This window comes from Delphinus delphis, chromosome 4, assembly GCF_949987515.2.
Source record: "Delphinus delphis chromosome 4, mDelDel1.2, whole genome shotgun sequence".
In the NCBI taxonomy this organism is placed as follows: Eukaryota; Metazoa; Chordata; class Mammalia; order Artiodactyla; family Delphinidae; genus Delphinus; species Delphinus delphis.
In genome coordinates, this window is record NC_082686.1 from 536,664 (window position 1) to 555,019 (window position 18,356).

Sequence of the window (18,356 nt, forward strand, 5' to 3'; positions counted from 1 at the left end):
CCTCAGCGGACTCCCCCATGGCGAGAAATTCACAGCTTCCCCAGCAAAATCACCGCGGGGCCCTGGCACCAGGGGCTGGGTCAGGTTTCTGCCCTCGAGGGGCCAAGCTGACCACGGCACCCACACCCTGGGAGGAGTCAGGCACCCTGAGGGCAGGGGCACAGACCAGGGGTTAGTTGGGTCTCTGCGTGGACCCAACCCCCTTTAGCCCCCGGGGGAGATTGGGGTTGGCGCTATTGGGCCAGCCTCTGGGGTTTGGGGTGGCTCTGGGTGCTACACACAACCGTCTTCAGCTGACTCTGGGGACCCCAAGCCCAGGCGTCTCTGGGATGACCCCACAGCTTGCCAACGGCCATGGCATAGTCATTGGTACAATCTTGGCGAGCACTTCCTTGGAAGTTCTCTGTCAGAATAAGTGTGTGGACCCCCGTCCCCAACTCAACACGGTCCCTTACCTCAGGCGGCCTTGGTACCTTTGAACCTGCCCGGGGCCCCCTGACCCCTGGGAGGAGCCTGCCGGAACACTGACCTTGTGGCAGACATGGATGTGGGCGCAGGCCCCAAGGTTCCCATCGGTGTTGGACCTGCCAGCAGTCCAGCCCGACTCACCCTGCCCCCCGCCTGCTGCGGAGGACCCACCACCCAGAGCCGGCCCCGGGGGCCCCTCCGAGGCAGCAGCAGGATGCCCAGAGGAGCTGGTCGATGCATCCTGCCCCTTCCCCGCCCCGAGGGACCCCAGCCCCCAGCCTCCCACTCTAGTGCAACCACATAGGGCTCGAGGCACGGCCCCCTAAACACATCTGCTCTGGAGGGAAGAGCAAACCCCAGCCGCCAGGCAGCAGCTCAGGGCGTCAGGGCAGAGGCCAGCTCTGCAGCTGCCCAGGTGGCTGTGGATGTGCTCACCTCCCTGAGGGTTTAAGACCAGCCATTTCACTTACTGGATCCAGGGCTTCCGCCTGCAGGAGCCGGGCGGCCCTGGGGTGTCTGTGCCTCTGGGCATCTCAGCCCAAGAGGCCGTGAATCTGTGTTCGAGACCAGTGGCCCGAGAGCTTAGCGCACCCCCTCCCCACATGCGCCAGGTGGGTGGGGTGGCCGAGCGACTCCAGACGTCAACTGCACCCTAAGCCCCCTCCTCAGAAGTGCCGGGGTCCCGGAGACCAGGCCACCGCGGGTCTGGAATCCGAGGCTTCTCACTGGGGCGGCTGCAGCGGCAATTCCTAGGGTCCCTGCACAACCCTCCCCCTGGCCCTGGCTGCCGGCTTTCCTGGGGGGCCAGCGGTGCCCGCGTTACCTGTTTGGCAGGGAAGTTCCGGGCACACGATCTGGGGGTCTAGGAGAGAGGAAAAGAGGTGGGGGTCCCGGTGGCTCCCTCGGAGGCCTGCGGAGACCTGGTCCCTCCCCGGCCACACGCCCCTCCCCTCCTCTCCTCCGGACTCACCCGGGCACAGCACGTCCTCCATGTCGTCGATGAACTTCTCGGCCACCAGGTCGGAGAAAAGTGTCATGTTGCGCACCTGCTGCGGCTTGTCGCAGGCGATGGAGTATAGGTTCTCGCTCTCGTGCTTCTCGTGGAACATGTCCCCGATGCCGATGGCCGTCACCGTCACGTCGTGGTTGCACAGCGCCCGCAGGTTGAGGTCGTCGTCGCGGGGGTCGTGGCGGCCATCTGTGATGACCACCGCGAACACGCGGGTCTTCTGGCGCCGGCTCTCCTTGATGAGCTGGTTGTAGGCGAACTTGAGGGCTGAGGGCGTCCAGGTGCCGCCCGCGATCCACTCAAGGTTCTTGACGGCCTCCTTGAAGCTGGACAGTGAGTCGATGCGCTCGTCGTCCAGCTGGATGGCCTCGAAGGTGCCTTCGTGGCTGTACTGCACGACGCCCACGCGGGTCCCTGCGGGCGGGCGCGGGCGTGACGGCGGCCCTCGGCAGAGCTAGAACCCCTCCGAGACCCCTCCCGTGGATTTCTACCCGGACCTCAGGCGTCCTGCGGCCCCTCTGCTCGAGAATGCGGCCTGGTGCCCCCTGCCCCGCCGGACCACCCCTCCAACTGCGGTGCCGCTGACCCGTCTCCGACTTGGGGTCCTTGGCGATGGCCCCCAGCCTGTTGACCACGTTGATGACGAAGTTCTTCTCCAGGGTGAAGTTGGTGTAGCCAATGCTCTCTGAGCTGTCGATGACGAACACCACGTCCAGAGCGCCACAGCGCTTCTCACAGTCTGCGGGGGGGGGGGGGGCGGGGTGAGCGGGCGGGGCGGGGTGAGCGGGGGCGTGGCTAGAGGAGGGCGTGGCGAGCAGGCAGGGAGGGGTGAGCGTTCGGGGCGGGGTGAGCGGGGGGCGTGGCGAGCGGAGGGCGTGGCGAGCAGGCGGGGAGGGGCGGGCGGGTGACAACGCTGACCCCCGGCCCAGGGAGACAGCCTGAGACCCCAGGGGCGTGCAGCCAGGTGCACCGTGGGAAACACTGAACGTGAGCGGGAGGGGAGGACTCGGACAGATGACCCTGACCCCGGGACAAGAGCCCCCAAGGACACAAGTGTCCCAGTCCAGCCGCGTGGGGGCGGCGACTCACCACAGCACCCGCACGTCTCCCTCACGTAGGTCATGACGTCGCACTCCTGTGACACAGCGGGGTCAGCCCCCAGCCCAGAGCGCAAACCCTGGGGAGGGGCTGGAAGCGCTTCTGCAGGAAGCCTGTGGTCCCTGCCCACCCCCTGCTCTGACCTCACCCCTGCTGACCTGCCCTTCAGATTTTTAGGAGAGAGAAGGACCCTGAGTCCCACCCCGACTGAAACCTACCGTGAGGCCGGGGTCTCCTGGGGGGCCAGGCTCTCCCTGGAAGGAGGAAGGATATCAGTGAGAGGTGACACCTGTCATGGCCGAGGCTGGGAGGGCCGGACTTATTCTCACGTGGCCACTCCAGGACCCCTGCATGGTTCGGGGTGCCCGTTGGCCTGGATGGCCCAGGGACCGTGGCCCGAGGGCCAAAGGGATGGGCGACTGACCTACCTCGGGTCCTGGCGCTCCTCTCTGCCCCCGCGGGCCTGGCTCACCAGGGGGACCAGGATCTGCCTGAGAAGGAAAAGGGCAGGTGGGCTCCGGCAGTACCTTGGGTGGTCCCCCCACGCGGCCCTGCCCCGGGCAACCGTCGACAGGGCGCAGAGGTACTCACAGGCTCGCCCTTCTGGCCTTTCCTCCCGGGTTTTCCTTTGGACCCAAAGTCACCTCTGCCCCCCTGTGACACAGGACACCCGTGTTAACAACACAGACAGCTCGGCAGCTGGCACTGCTCCCCTGCCGTCCCCCAGCCCTCCAGGGATCTGCCCAAGAGGGACACGCCTTTCCAGGAGGAACCTGTACTCAGCAGTGCGGGGCTGTCAGATGCAGCCCCACAGAGCGGCATTTCAGGGCGCGGCCCGCTCCCACCAGCAGAGCTCAGCACGGAGGCCCGCTGCACAGACCACCCCGCGGTACGTACCTCGGGGCCGCGGGGGCCAGGCTCGCCCTTCTCTCCCTGGGAAGCAAACACAGGGGTCACTCAGCACTGGGCTGAGGGGTGATGGCCATGCAGCCCCCTCCCTTCCCTGACGGGTGGGCTTGGGCATCGAAATCTGTACAGAGCCACAGAGGCTATGGGAGAACATTTGATTCCCGGGGGACCTGGCTCTGCTCTTGATGGTCACCGCCTGCCCCCAACCCCAGCCTCACCCTGGGCCCGGCGGGGGGCCCTGGCAGGAAGTAGCAGGAACCTTCCAGTCAATGGAAGGCCCACCCCCTTCCCCAGTCCCTGCCCCCGCCCCCCAGGACTTACAGGTGCTCCTCGGGGTCCCGGGTAGCTGAAGCCAGGCCTGCCGGGGTCTCCCTAGGGGACACAGGAGGCCAGTCAGGGCAGGGCCAGTGGAAAAGGTGGAGACTGAGTCAGTCGGCCTGGACTGGGGGTGGGTGGGCAGGGCCCGCCTTGGGAGGACACGCCACCCCTGAGGGTGAGAACACGCCACCCCTGAGGGTGAGAACACGGGCTGGGATGGGAGGTTGCTGCCCAGGCCCCTGATGTCCTCCCTCACCAAGGCATGCTCCCGGCAGCCTTACTCAGGAGCCCTGGCCCAACCTGCCTGCCGGGTGGGGAGGGGGCATACCTTGGGGCCAGGCTGTCCCGAGTCTCCGCGGGGGCCAGCATCCCCAGGGTCTCCCCGAGATCCCTGAGGGCAGAAAGGAAGCAGGGCGTCGGCACAGACTGACCTCATCCAGCTCTGACCCCCAGGCAGCATCGCTGCCCTGCAGGGCTGGCCGTCCTGAGGGTCTCTCCTCTCCGCGTGCCACGTCCCGGCTCCCCCGGCACACCCCCCGCCTGGTAAAGCCTGACCCCTCAGGGCAGGATGGCGGAGTGAGGTGCGTGGGGGCCCTTGGCTCCCTGTCCCGCTGCCCAGGTTTACTGTGCGGACAGTATCCTGCCTGCCCGAGGACAGGAGGACGCAAAGCCATGGGCCCTCCCAGGCATCCTGCTACTGACCTGCTTCCCGGGCTCTCCAACAGTCCCTTGGGGACCTCTGGGTCCAGGTAAACCTCGGTCTCCCTGGAGAGAAAAGAGACAAGGGCACTTCAGAGACGCTGTTGTCACTCACTGTGGACTTCGGCAAGGGCAGGGGGCCCTGCTGCCCTCCAAAAGGTCCTTAGCCCTGACCCCAGTGGCCCCAGGCAGGGTCTGCAGGGTGGAGGGCAGGGAGCCCTGGCGGTGCCACCCCAGGAGGGTATGTGGCCTTTGTGGCTGCCCACCCGCTGCCCCACTTGCCTTGGCTCCTTTGTTGCCAACCTCTCCAGCCAGGCCCCGGGGCCCCTCAGGGCCAGGGTCCCCCTGTGGGAAGAGAGGCCAGGTTAGTCTGGGGGAGGTGAGGAGAGGGCATCGTGAGCTCCCCGGGGATGAGGCCCCAGATGGTGGAGGGTGGTGCTGGAACAGCAGGCCTACCCGCTTGGCCTCATGCAGCAGGGCAGGGGTCACCAGTCCCAGAGGAGGGAGCCCCTCCTGTGAGACCTTCCCCCACATCTCACAGGCAAATGGCTGCCCTTGGATTTCACCACAAAGACAAAGACCTCCTGCGCCAGCTACAGGAGCACATGTGTGCGGGGCGGGGGGGGGATGCTGGGGGGTGGAGCAGTGCACAGCCTGCACAGCTGTGCATGGCGTGCGTGGAACCGTCCTTGCCCAGGCCTCTGATCAGGGAGTAACTACTGCTCTCCCAGACCCTGCAGGGAGTGCACCCTGACGGCCAGGCCCCGGGGGTTGCCTCTGTTCTCCTAGGTGGACCGTGGAGGGGGTGTTGGTCATCCCTCGTCACAGGGGCTCCACTGGCACCACGGTGAGACTCCGGTGTAGACACAGACACGGCAGACAGCGCCCGAGACTCCCCCGCGCGGACACTCACCTTCTCGCCCTTGGGGCCATCGCTGCCTGGGCTGCCCTTGATTCCAGGGTCTCCCCTGCGCCCCTGCAGAGAACAGGCACATGGGAGTGTGGGTTTCCAGGGTGGGAGCCCCACTGGAACCCGACACTCTGTTCTCCCCACAGGGACTCTGGCTGTGGGGTCTGGGGGCCCCCCCAGAGGGCCTCAGCCTAGACCCTGTCCTCTGCTGGGTCGGTTTGGTCCCAGACGAGGATTTAAGAAATGACGGGGGCTGGGGAGCTTGTAAGTCCGGGAGTTCAGGTGATGTGACTGGGACCGAGCTTGGACCAGCTCTTCGCGAAGTCCCTCTGTTCCCTCCGGATCGGGATGCGTCCCCTCTGGGGGTCAGCCCTGGGACTGGGCTCCACCCACCCCGTGGCGAGACCCTCAGGGACGGCTGGGTGGGGTCGCCGTGTGGACCTGCAGAGTGTGTGCTTGGGTCTAGGTTGAGCCCTTGGGGGGTCCTGCCAGCGGGGCAGGTGGGGCCCTGGGGCCACTTAATGGGTACCGAGCGTCCGGCAGGGGCGTGCCTGGGCCCCGCAAGCCACTCCTCAGCGGCCCTCCGTGGCGGCTGCCGTGCGGGGGCCAGGAGGCTCAGCTGGAGAGGCTGGAGGACGCTGGGCCCAGAGGCCCAGAGCAGCGCGCGCTGAGGCAGCCCTGCGGGAGGGTGCGGCAGGCCGGCCGGGGTGCCCAGGGCCTGTGCGCGGGTGAACTCACGGGCTCGCCTTTGGGGCCTCGGGGCCCAGGCCCACCCTTGGCTCCTTTCAGACCGGGACTTCCTGGGGCTCCGGTGTTGCCTTGGTAGCCCTGCGGGGAAGAGACAGCTCAGCTACGGCCGTGACCTGCCCAGGCGGGCGAACACCTGTGGGCAGGGCCCAGCCCGTGCGGACGCATGCCTGCCGTCTCCGGTGGGGCCGTGTTTCCCTCGCGGTGCTGTGCGCCGTCACCTGGCAGCAGGGACAGACAAGCTGGGGGCGCTCAGGGCCCCCACCCCCCGCCATGCAGCACCACGGGAGTGCGGCCGGAGCCCGCCGGGAACACTTGCCTTGCTTCCTTTTGCCCCGTTTTCCCCCGGGGGCCCTCTGCGTCCCGGGCGGCCAGGGTCCCCCTGGAAAGGTTTGGAGAAATCAGCCTCATGCTCTTCAGATGCCAGCAGTGGGGCAGGACCCCGGCGGGGCTGGGGGCACGCGCTTCCCCTCCCGTGTCTGTGGAGCAGGTCCCCGTGTGGGCACCCACGGCCCCCTGCCTGGTTTGCAGGGCCAGGGCCTCTCTGCTGGGCGTCTCGGCCCAGTGCTACAGGCAGGGAGAAGGCCCCCAGGAGGCTGGCGACCCCCTCTGCTCTGGCCGGCCCGCCACCTTGGCCAGGCCGCCTACCTTGGAGCCTTGGTCTCCTGGCTCCCCAGGGCTGCCGGCTTCCCCCACGTAACCATCTGGGCCCTGCAAGAAGGGAGAGGCTTGTGCTGGGGCTCTGGCCGGGAGCTGCGCTTGCATTTTCCCTGTGGGGTCAGGGCCAGCTGACCAGGGGCAGGGTGACCAGCACCCCATCGTTGGACTGGCTGCCAGGACCCCCGGCCTGGGTGGGCAGACTGGACAAGCCGCTGGCCCGGGAGCCCCTCGGGATTCTGGAAGCAGCCACCCTCCACCTGACCCGGGAGCCCCTGAGGCCATTCGTCATGTTGTGACCCCAACCCCGGCTGAACCCTGGCGGGGTTCCGGGACAGGCGGGGCAGGGGCTGGAGGGAGGAGCCCAGCTACTGGCTTCCCGCCGCAGCTTGCAGGGCTGGTGGCTGCCCTCCCCACCCCCGCCTGGCGCCCAGCATCTCCCAGGGCCAGGGGCTCGACGCAAAGCCTCGACGCTGTGCTCACCCGATCCCCGGCGTCTCCCTTGCAGCCAGGAGGTCCGATGCGCCCCAACTTGCCCTGAAGGAGAAGAGGGGAGCAGAAGGTGCGTCAGGGCCAGGATTCGGAGGACACAAGCCCCGATGACAGAGGTCAGTGGTGCCGGGTCTATGTGCACCGGGCACCCCACTGTGGACGTGTGCGTCAGTGGCTGTCAGGGTGGCGGTCCAGAGTCTCCGGGGTTACAGCCAGGAGCATGAGTGCCTGTGGTACCCCCTCCAGGAGTGTGCATGTGTGCGTGCATGCATGGTGCGTGCTCACCTGTGACATTTGTGTGTGTGCTGTTTGTGTGCACCTGTGCACGTGTGTGAACCACCAGTCAGGCCAGACGTGGGGTCTGCAGGCCAGGCAGGGAGATTCCTGCAAGGCCGGCCCTGCTTTTCAGGAGCAAATGTCCACTTCCGCTCTTGCAAGGTTCCCGTGTGTCCTGTGTCCACTGGGTAGATGCAACCACGGGCCACCCAAGCCACAGGTTGCGCGCAGTGGCCAGAGGTGCCCAGAGGCCTGGCCCCTGGAAAGACCTGAGGGTCTCGAGGGCGTGGTTGTCATTTCGCGGGCACCCTTGCTCCGCCCAGGGATGGAGCCCCAGCGCACTCTACCTTCTGTCCATCCGTCCCGTTCTTGCCCGCCAGGCCGGGGGCGCCCTGGAGGAGAGGGAGGAGGGACCCTGTTAGCCCCGATGCTCCTTCCTTCTGAGCAGTGGGGAGGTAGGCGCCCTGCCCCCGCCCGCCTGTCCACTCACCTTCCGCCCTTCGGCTCCAAACTCGCCCTGCACAGGAGGAAACGAGGCTAGTTAGCGCTGCTGACACATCACAGATGCCACTGCATTAGGCCCAAGTCTACCCTTGGACAAAACACGAGGCCAGAGTGGCCCCAGAAGGCTACTACCAGCACGACACCGGGTCCCATGCCCCAGCACGGACCCCCGGCTCGCTGCCGGACACTGCTGCCAGGGTTGGGGCCATGTGAGGTCTGGCCGCCCAGAGTCCACTCTCACCTTCTCTCCTTTGAAACCAGGAACACCCTGAGGTCGGAAGGAAAGAAAAGCAGCGTTACCAGTGTGTGTGTGCTGGGACCCAGCAGGCCTGGGGGAGGAAGGAGGGACAGGGAGGTGGGGGGATGGGGGTGGGGTGGTGGTCGTCAGGCTCGGGTGCAGAGGCGCCGCCAGGGACGTCGCTGGAAATGCAGAAGCGCCTCCCTTCCTTGGGGCAGGGGTGGGAGCGGTGGGCCACGCCAGGCACATCCTGACCCCAGCGGCCGGCCCCGCCTGGAGCCAGGGAGCCCTTGGCTTGTCCCCACGTGTCCCGCCCCCTGGGCAGGGTCCGCAGCAACTTGCCTTGGGTCCTGGGAATCCAATGGGGCCTTCGATGCCTGGATCTCCCTGTGGAAGAGCAAAGGGCCGTGGATGTAACCTCAGCCGTGGGGAGCGGGGGCCGCCGGGACGGGGTGTGGAGGGTACTCACCTGTCGCCCCTTCTGTCCAGGCTCTCCGGGCTCACCCATGTTGCCCTTGGCGCCCTGGAAGCAGATGAAAGAAAAACGAATAAATCAAGGTGGGGAGGCAGCAGATGCATCTGGCCAGCGGCCTGGCAGACGAGCAGACACCCCTCTCCCGAATTTAGAAAGAAGCCACTTGGTAATAACTTTCCCTGTAACGGTGTTTCAAACGCTCTGTCTCATGTCCTCAGAGGTCTCTTTCCCTCTCCTGCCTTTACACTGTTTGACATGAATCACTGGTGTTTCTGATTCCCTGGCAGTAATTGTGGAAGGATTTCATCTGCTACACCTCTGTTGTTACGAAAATGCAGGGCCAACCTAACCTCTTAAAACCTACGTATGTAACAAATGACAGGCCTGAACGCCCGTGTGAGTTAGCGCCATATTACCAAGAGCGACGGAGTTCATGTTTCCTTATGCACTTGAACATGTCTGTTTACTTTACAGGAGTCTTTTATGGGCAAATCTTAATTAAAAAGTATTCCTCCTTTTCTCAAAATGCCATATAAAAGGCAGCTGATAAAAGCTGAATTTTAGTTCTGCCAGGGTGAGAAGTGGTGAGTCCATCCGAGGTGCAGTGGCCCTAAATCTGGAGTTCAAGACAGGTCGGGGGCTTTCCTGGGAAACAGAGCCCTTGGGTCGTCTGGGCATCTTACCTTCTGTCCGCGGTAGCCCTTGGGGCCGGGGGGCCCGGGGATCTCCAGACAGCTCACCTTGTAGCACTGAAACAGGAAGCAAGGGGCAGCGCGTGAGGCCAGCGCCACAAGTCCCAGGAGGGAGGGAGGGGGTGCAGCCTGTGGCCCACTGGACACTGGGCCACGCTGAGCTGGGGGCTGCATGACGGAACAGACCTGGAAGGTACCCAGGAGGCCCCTGTGCCCACCAGGGGCGGGTTCAGGGGTCCACACCAGTGCTCTAGTCAAGTTTTGGAAATCAAGGCTGCATTAAGCAATGACCAACAGTAGAAAGTATTAAATCGCTGCTGGCCAGTCCCCCCTGTGCTTGCATATTAAATCGCTGTGGTATTGAGCAGCTGCTCCAGGAAAGGGTGCGCTTGTAGTATCCTGGGCTGTGAGCTGGTGCTGGGGAAGCTCAGGCTTCAGGTCCTGTGCTGCAGGTCCCGTGCTGGGCACCCAGCTGGCCACCTGCCTTCTCCTCCTGGCCTCCCTCGGGTGGATGGAGCCCGTCAGCCCAGAGGGCAACCCTCAACCTCAACCCTCATCTTTTGGCTGTGTAGACCCTAACGCTGACCTCCTGCGTTTAAACAGCCTGGTTTTGGCCAGGATCCCTTTGTCCAGACTCGAGTCTCAGGCCCCACGTGGAGCTGAGGGGTCTTGCTCCCTGGCCGGGCCCCCCTCATTGTCCTAGACCTCGGGAGCCCCAGGGAGTGGGGCGCGGGTGATCGTCTCTGCTGGGTCAGAGGCCCCAGGCAGCTCCCGGCAGGGCCGGCAGGGATGGAAACGCTCTCACCTCTCCGTAGGCTTCATGTTTCTGCGGAAAAGACCCAGAGAGAAACCCTGGTTAGTGGGGAGCTGGAGACATGGTCAGCTCCGAGTCTGGGCAGGGATGCAGAACACCGGAGTAGACAGGACCCTGCCCGGGGCCCACCCTCTTCAGCCACCTCACTCAGAGGGGGTAAACTGAGGCCCGGAGCGGTGGACTGCCCCCTGCCACGCGGGTGAGCGGATCCCAAGGCTCTGGGCCCCACGCTACGTCCCTGCTGCTGGCGGGTGGGCGTGGCCTCCCCGGCCCAGCGACTCACCATGACCTTGATGATGCGGTTGATGGTGTCCTCGTCGATCTCGGTGGAGTCGGGCCGCATGGTGGCGTAGTTGTTCCGGTAGAGCTCGTGCGGCGTGTTGGCGATGTCCCGCAGGCCCTGCTCGTTCAGCTTCAGGTTGGGCGGCACCGCGAAGAGCCGGATGCCCTCCTCGCGGGCCCGCTCCGCCTGCAGCTTGATGCCCCCGCACGGGCTGCCCGTGACGTGGCCGTCGGTGATGATCACCGCGAAGTTGACCACCCCCTTGCCCACGTGCCGCCGGACCTCCTGGGTCATGTTGGCCAGCATGCAGTCGGTGAAGGTGCCGCGGCGGAAGGAGCTGATGCCCTGCAGGCTCTTGGTGAAGGAGGCCCGGTCGCTGCCGGGCGGGCTGAACACCTCCACCAGGTCGGAGAAGTGCAGGCCGCCGTAGCGCCAGCTCAGGGCCACCTGGTCCAGGTAGAGCTCGTCCTGCAGCTGGCTGATGAACTGCAGCACGAACTGCTGCATGTGGTAGAGCAGGCTGTCGGTGGGGGACTGCATGGTGATGCTCTCCGACGTGTCCAGCACGAAGTACACGTGGATCGGGCAGTCGGCCTTCTCTGGGGACGCACACGAGTCACCGCGGCGCCGGGGGCCCTTGCGCGGGCTGGGGCCGGGCTCAGCCCGCCCCGCCCCCCCGCAGCCCGCCCCGCCCTCGCCCCCCGGCCCCGCCCAGGCCTCGCCGCACCCACCCCGGTGGTACCTGGGCAGCTGTTCCTCTCGGAGGTGCTGGGGCTGATGATCTCCTGCTGCTGAGCGTGGACGGCCCCCAGGAGGCCCCAGAGCAGGAGGGCGGAGCAGGGGCCTGGGAGCATCTTGGCAGCGCGCGTGCGCCCCGACATCCTGCAGCAAGGGAGAGCGGCGCTGCAGACGGTGCCCCGCGCGCACAGCACGGTCCGAGCCCTACTCCCCAGACGGTGGAGGCGGCACACACGCGGCCGGCCAGCAGCTGGGCTCAGGGGGTTCCTATCCCCCTGCCCTGGATGGGCCACAAGCATTGACTGGGAGCAGAGACGGCAAGCTTTGGGCTCCGCTCCGGGTGGGACGCTCGCCACTCCTCCCTGCCCTGCAGACCCTGGGTGCGCTGGGCAGACAGGTGCGTCCTGGGAACTGAAAAGCCAGTGACTGGCATCAGTGAGGACAGAGAGGGTCCTGCGGTGGGCAGGGCAGAGGGGTCGCTGGGGGCGACTGGGAGGAGGGGCACCCGGGGAGGGGAGAGAGGCCCAGGCTGGGCCGGGGTGCGCCTTGGTACTGGACGCCATGCTGACTGGGGGGAGGGGACGGCCTGGGGAGTGGAACATGGGCGCTGACGAGGACAGGCCTGGAGGGCTGGCAGGCAGTGGCCTCCGGGTCCTGCTTTGTTGAGGGACGTGGGACATTTGCACCGGCTGCAGGGGACCCTTCTCTAGAGAGGTCACTGTGCCCTGGCATGTCTCTGCGGGGCCTGAGGTGGTCCTGATGCTGTGGCCTCTGCAGCCGAGCGCACCCTCTGCCGGACAAATGCAGTGAGAGGACCTCGAGGTGCGGCGGGGTGGGCTGGCTGGGCTCTGGGGACATGGTGTGAGGGGAAGGGGAACCCTTCGTGGGAAGGCGAGGAAGGGGCTTGTCACCCTGCTGTTCCAGTGGGGACCCTGCAAACTGGTTCACTTGGCACCCCTGGAACAGAGGGTGAACCTGGTGAAGATGCAGCCCTGCTGGGGACTTGGGCTCTGCTGGCAGCCTGGGCCCCCGCATGGCTGGGTGCGAGAGGAGGCACCTGGAGGGCTCTGGAAGGAAGCAGAGGCGTCAGGGGCGCTTTGGTGCTGTTTTCGTGGTGATGCCCCTCAACACTGTGGAAACCTCTCATTTTTGTGAGGAGGTGAATTTGCACTTGGGTTTAAGGTGAGAGGGGTTATTCCTGGCGTAGTTAGGGGTGCACAGGACGTGGTCCTGCCTCCCTTCGCATGGGGTCATGGTTAGCTCAAGAGGTTGTGAGGCTACAGGTAACGGTCATGACCCCGAGGGTGGCGACAGTTGCTGAGATTAAAGCAAGCCCCGTGGGAGTATCAGGAAATCCAGGAGGGCTTCCTGCAAGAGGTGATGGATGTGCCCAGACTGAGGGAATGGCCATAGGAAGGAAGCTCCTGGCCGAGAGGAGTCTGGTTTAGGGAGGTCTCGGGGCAACGCTCAATTGAGGTGAGGACTAAGAAGGTGGGGTGAGGGGCAGGCCAGGGGCTCAGAAGCACCCAGAGGCCAAGAGGGAGTCGGGCTGCACCAGCCAGAGCCAAGGGTCCAGAGCCATCAGCCACCGGCGACGGCCACCGTGGGACCTTAGTCAGGGGGCCAGTCAGGGCTGACCACTGAGATGCGGGCCCGGCTTTGTCCTCCACTACCCCTCACCCCGCTGCCCCACGGAGGAGAGACCGCAGAGAGGGCACCGTAAGGCCCACCATGTCCTGTCTGCTACAGATGAGAGGGGACAGAACGGAGGGGAGGCTTGCCCAGCTTGGCACTGTTCTCCATGTGCACACACGTCACACACACATCACACACACAGACAGACATCACACACACATCACAGCACACCACACACACGTCACACGCCACACACAGACATCACACACACACAGCACACACAGGCATCACACACACACATCACAAACACCACACACACATCACAGCACACCACACACACGTCACATGCCACACACAGACATCACACACACACAGCACACACAGGCATCACACACACACATCACAAGCACCACACACACATCACAGCACACCACACACACACACACACACAGACATCACACACACACATCACAAACACCACACACACGTCACAGCACACCACACACACGTCACATGCCACACACAGACATCACACACACACACATCACAAACACCACACACACACACAGACATCACACACACATCACAAACACCACACACACACCCATCACAGCACACCACACACGTCACACGCCACACACAGACATCACACACACACAGACATCACACACGCACATCACAAACACCACACACCACATCACACACACACACAGCATACCACATGCAGACATCACACACACATCACATACACCACACCACACACACACAGTGCACCACACACACATCACACACCACACACAGACATCACCATACACACAGACATCACCCACACAGCACACCACACATGTCACACATAGACAGCACACACACACATCACACACCACACACAGCACACACACACACACACAGCACACACACAGACATCACCACACACACAGACATCACACACAGCACACCACACACACATCACACGCCACACACATCACACACCACATACGCATCACACACCACACACACATCACACACACAGCATACCACACTCAGACATCACACACACACATCACATACACCACACCACACACACACAGTGCACCACACACACATCACATGCCACACACTGACATCACCATACACACACAGCACACACCACACACAGACATCACCATATACACAGACATCACACACACAGCACACCACACATGTCACACACAGACATCACACAGCACACACACAGACATCACCACACACACAGACATCACACACAGCACACCACACACACATCACACGCCACACACATCACACACCACATACGCATCACACACCACACACAAATCACACACACAGCATACCACACTCAGACATCACACACACACATCACATACACCACACCACACACACACAGTGCACCACACACACATCACATGCCACACACTGACATCACCATACACACACAGCACACACCACACACAGACATCACCATATACACAGACATCACACACACAGCACACCACACATGTCACACACAGACATCACACAGCACACACACAGACATCACCACACACACAGACATCACACACAGCACACCACACACACGTCACACACATCACACACCCCACACACAGCACACCACACACACGTCACACGCCACACACACACATCACACACACTCACACATCATACACCACACACAAAACACACATAATATATTAAAAGAAGCCCACATAATAAGTGTACTGGTGGAAAATCTTACTCTCAAATGTAATGAAAAATTCTAAAAATATCTACCCAGGGGAAAAACACAATAGCAACAACAAAATACAGAAAACACCCAAAGGGAAAAATCACTTTGGCCTGTGGCAGGCAGCCTCCAAGGTGGCCCCCAGTTACTCTTGCCCATCCAGAGTCCTCTCACCCCCTGAATGGTCTCTGGCCAGTATGACCAACAGAATAACGTGGAAGTGATGCTGTGTGACTTGCACGACTGGGTCGTAAGAGGCAGGTGCCGTCTGCCTGGGCCCCTCTCCACTTGCTCGCTCTGGGGGAAGCCAGCTGCTGTGGCGTGAAGGCGCTCAAGCAGCCTTTGCAGAAGCTCGTGGGGGAGGCGATGGAGCCCACAGCCGACAGTGGTGGGTGAGCCATCGTGGAGGCAGACCCTCCACCCCAGCCAAGACTCAGATGACCGAGGCTGCGGCCCACATCCTGACTGCACCTCATGAGGGACCCTGAGCGAGAACCACCCAGCGAAGCCTCTCCTGAACTCCTGGCCTGAATACATTACAAGATAGTAAACGTTTACTGTTTTAAATCACTAAGTTTGGGGTACTTTATTACACAGCAATAGACCACTAATAGAGGCATAAAACTTTTTCTCCACAACGTTGTCAACAGAAGATGAGACAATAATTCAGAATTTTGACAGGAAAATAAAATGACCCAAGGATGTCTCCCCAGCCAACTTATCTTTCACGTATAAGGATAAACATCTCAGAACACTAAAAAGAGAGCTACCATATGGTCCAGCAATCCCACTCCTGGGCATATATCCAGACAAAACTCTAATTCAAAAAGACACATGCACCCCTATGTTCACAGCAGCACTATTCACAGTAGCCAAGACATGGAAGCAACCTGAATGTCCACTGACAGATGAATGGATAAAGAAGATGTGGTATATTTATACAGTGGAATATTAGCCATAAAAACCCACAAAATAATGCCATTTGAAGCAACACGGATGCAACTAGAGATTATCACACCAAGTGAAGTTAAGTCAGACAGAGAAAGACAAATACCATATGATATCACTTACATACCGAATCTTAAAATATGACACAAATGAACTTATCTACGAAACAGAAACAGACTCGCAGACATAGAGAACAGACTAGTGGTTGCCAAGGGGGATGGGGGGTGGGGGAGGGATAGATTGGAAGTTTGGGGTTAGAAGATGCAAACTATTATGTATAGAGTGGATAAACAACAAGGTCCTACTGTATAACACAGGGAACTATATTCAATCTCCTGGGATAAACCATAATGGAAGAGAATATAAAAAAGAATGTATATGTGTGTATAACTGAGTCACTTTGCCGTACAGCAGAAACTAGCACGTCATAAATCAACTATACTTCCATTAAAAATAAAAAAAGGATAAACATCTCAGATGTAAATGGGTTCACATCTATGCCACCCACACACCATTCCTAAAAATATTCTGCAAGGAATTTCTGCAAACAATCGAGAAATGAATAAAGATAAATGAAAAGCAAAGAAACTTGAGATGTACAGTAAAATATAGAAAATGAAGGGAAAAGAACTGAAGCATAAAATTAAAAGCCAGAAATTTCACATAGATCAGTGTGACAATAAAGGTGCGTGGCTTAAATTCTCCTGTGAAGACAAACTTTCCTAAATTGGGTCAAAAAATGAAACCCATTGCAATGAGGTTTATGAGTCACACTTTATGTAGAAAGTCACAGATGGTGTAAAGAAAATGGACTGGGGAGGGATGGATGCAAACGGAGAGAAAGACGGGGCAGTGTTGTTGAGACACTAGAATTGAAGACAGAGGATGAGGGATGGGGCCCAGGAAAAGATAAAAGCTGCTGCAGTCCAGTTATAAATCTTTATGTACCTAATTTCATAACACAATATTACTTAAAGCACAATCGGTGAAAAATCAAAGAAAAAACTGACAGACTGCAACCAAGTAGACTTTAACTCATCTTTTTACGTTATTGACAGATCATATTAAAAAAACAGAGGATCTGAATGGCATGTTTTATAAAACTTTGATAGTAACAAGCAGGGATTATGTATTTTCTAAACATAAAGGATTTGGATAATGTGCATAAAACACACCCACATATTACATATATACCTATGTTTTCAAAACCTACAAGTAGGGAACACACACTCTTTTAAAAATTTTACAGAATTCAATCCTAGAGTAAGCCACAAAGAAAACTTTAATTTATTAAAAAAATGGAAATTTTACACATAAAATTCTTTGAGCTACAATGCAAAATTTGTCACTAATAAGACATAGGGGAAAAAACCCCAAAACAAAGCACTTGAAATTGAAAAACTCTCACAAAACCTACATAGGAATTAGTGACAATGACGATGTACACTTAAAAACAAATATGAGAAGGCCAAAGCTATAATCGGGGGAAAATACCTAGCCTCAGATGCTTTATGTTATAAAATAAGAAATTAGTGTAACAAATTAGGCATGTGGTTAAAGAATAGGGACAAAAAATACTTAAAGAGATAAATCTCAGGAAAGCAAGAGAGAGAAAGTGGTAAAAAACCCCAAAAACAATTGGTTGAAAAAAAACCTACAGTAGAATAATAAATGCATCTAAGAGCTGGTTCTTCAAAAAGGCCAATAAAATAGAAAAAATTTTAGCAAGTCTAAGCAAGAATAAAAATGATGTAAACACAAATATAGAAATATACAAATTTAAGGAGTAAAATAATAATAGATGAGGAGAGTTTTTATTGTTGTTTGTTTTTAAGAGCATACCAAGTGCAGCTTTGAGCTAGTAAACGTGAAAGACCGTTTTCTGGGAAAGTGGTCTCACCTCTAGAGAGGAGGTGAGGAACTGGCTGGACTCTGACTTGGAAGGAATGGAAACACTGGAAGGAAACACGTTTCCAAAGACTCTGGCCCAAACAGCTTTTGGGTGAGTTCTTTTGCATTTTCAAGAACAAACACTACTCTATTTAACTTATTTCAGAACATAAAAAGATAAGCTTTTCAATTCATTTGTTAACTTGGCAAAACCTAAGACCAAAACTTGATAAAAGATATCCCTAAAAGGAACTCTATAGATAGGTATCACTTTTGAATACAGTTGCAAAAATCCTAACTGAAAATAGGAAATAAAATATAGTAGCATGTTAAGGACTACTAAACCAGTACTAAGAAGAAGTTAGTTAAAAATACAATGATGCAACATTAGGAAACATATTAATGTAAGTCACATTAATATAAAAAAGAAAATCATGTACAGGCATACCTCAGAGATACTGTGGATTTGGTGCCAGACCACCATAATGGAGCAAACATTGCAATAAAGGAAGCTGAAGGAATTGTTTTGGTTTTCCAGTGCATGTAAAAGTTATGTTTACACTATACTGTAGTCTATTGTGTGCAATAGTGTTACGTCTTAAAAAACAATGTACATAACTTAATTAAAAATACCTTATTGCTAGAAAAAATGCTAGCCATTATCTGAGGCTTTAGTGAGTTGTAGCAGTAACATCAAAGACTGCTGATCATAGATCACCATAACAAGATAATAATGAAAAAGTCTGAAATATTGCAAGAATTATCCAAATGTGACAGACATAAAGTGAGCAAACGTGGTTGGAAAAATGGCGCTGATA

The 18,356-nt window shown here is 58.7% G+C and overlaps 1 protein-coding gene across 2 annotated transcripts in view; it reads right to left on the reverse strand.

Annotated features, from left to right (window-relative positions):
- The window catches only part of COL6A2 (collagen type VI alpha 2 chain), a 37,784-nt gene that overhangs the window by 4,941 nt on the left and 14,487 nt on the right, over positions 1 to 18,356 (reverse strand). For both annotated transcript variants that reach the window (XM_060010199.1, XM_060010200.1), the window contains exons 2-27: positions 11,332 to 11,471; positions 10,590 to 11,188; positions 10,298 to 10,318; positions 9,484 to 9,549; positions 8,795 to 8,848; positions 8,668 to 8,712; positions 8,329 to 8,355; positions 8,074 to 8,100; positions 7,931 to 7,975; positions 7,299 to 7,352; positions 6,807 to 6,869; positions 6,478 to 6,540; positions 6,150 to 6,239; positions 5,415 to 5,477; positions 4,784 to 4,846; positions 4,505 to 4,567; positions 4,131 to 4,193; positions 3,806 to 3,856; positions 3,473 to 3,508; positions 3,167 to 3,229; positions 3,004 to 3,066; positions 2,794 to 2,829; positions 2,567 to 2,612; positions 2,064 to 2,216; positions 1,439 to 1,891; positions 1,292 to 1,330 (exon numbers count right to left, since the gene is read on the reverse strand). In XM_060010199.1, the coding sequence (XP_059866182.1) occupies positions 1,292 to 1,330; positions 1,439 to 1,891; positions 2,064 to 2,216; positions 2,567 to 2,612; positions 2,794 to 2,829; positions 3,004 to 3,066; positions 3,167 to 3,229; positions 3,473 to 3,508; positions 3,806 to 3,856; positions 4,131 to 4,193; positions 4,505 to 4,567; positions 4,784 to 4,846; positions 5,415 to 5,477; positions 6,150 to 6,239; positions 6,478 to 6,540; positions 6,807 to 6,869; positions 7,299 to 7,352; positions 7,931 to 7,975; positions 8,074 to 8,100; positions 8,329 to 8,355; positions 8,668 to 8,712; positions 8,795 to 8,848; positions 9,484 to 9,549; positions 10,298 to 10,318; positions 10,590 to 11,188; positions 11,332 to 11,470 (2,485 nt within the window). In that variant the 5' untranslated portion in view covers position 11,471. The remainder of the gene's footprint in view (positions 1 to 1,291; positions 1,331 to 1,438; positions 1,892 to 2,063; positions 2,217 to 2,566; positions 2,613 to 2,793; positions 2,830 to 3,003; positions 3,067 to 3,166; positions 3,230 to 3,472; positions 3,509 to 3,805; positions 3,857 to 4,130; positions 4,194 to 4,504; positions 4,568 to 4,783; positions 4,847 to 5,414; positions 5,478 to 6,149; positions 6,240 to 6,477; positions 6,541 to 6,806; positions 6,870 to 7,298; positions 7,353 to 7,930; positions 7,976 to 8,073; positions 8,101 to 8,328; positions 8,356 to 8,667; positions 8,713 to 8,794; positions 8,849 to 9,483; positions 9,550 to 10,297; positions 10,319 to 10,589; positions 11,189 to 11,331; positions 11,472 to 18,356) is intronic.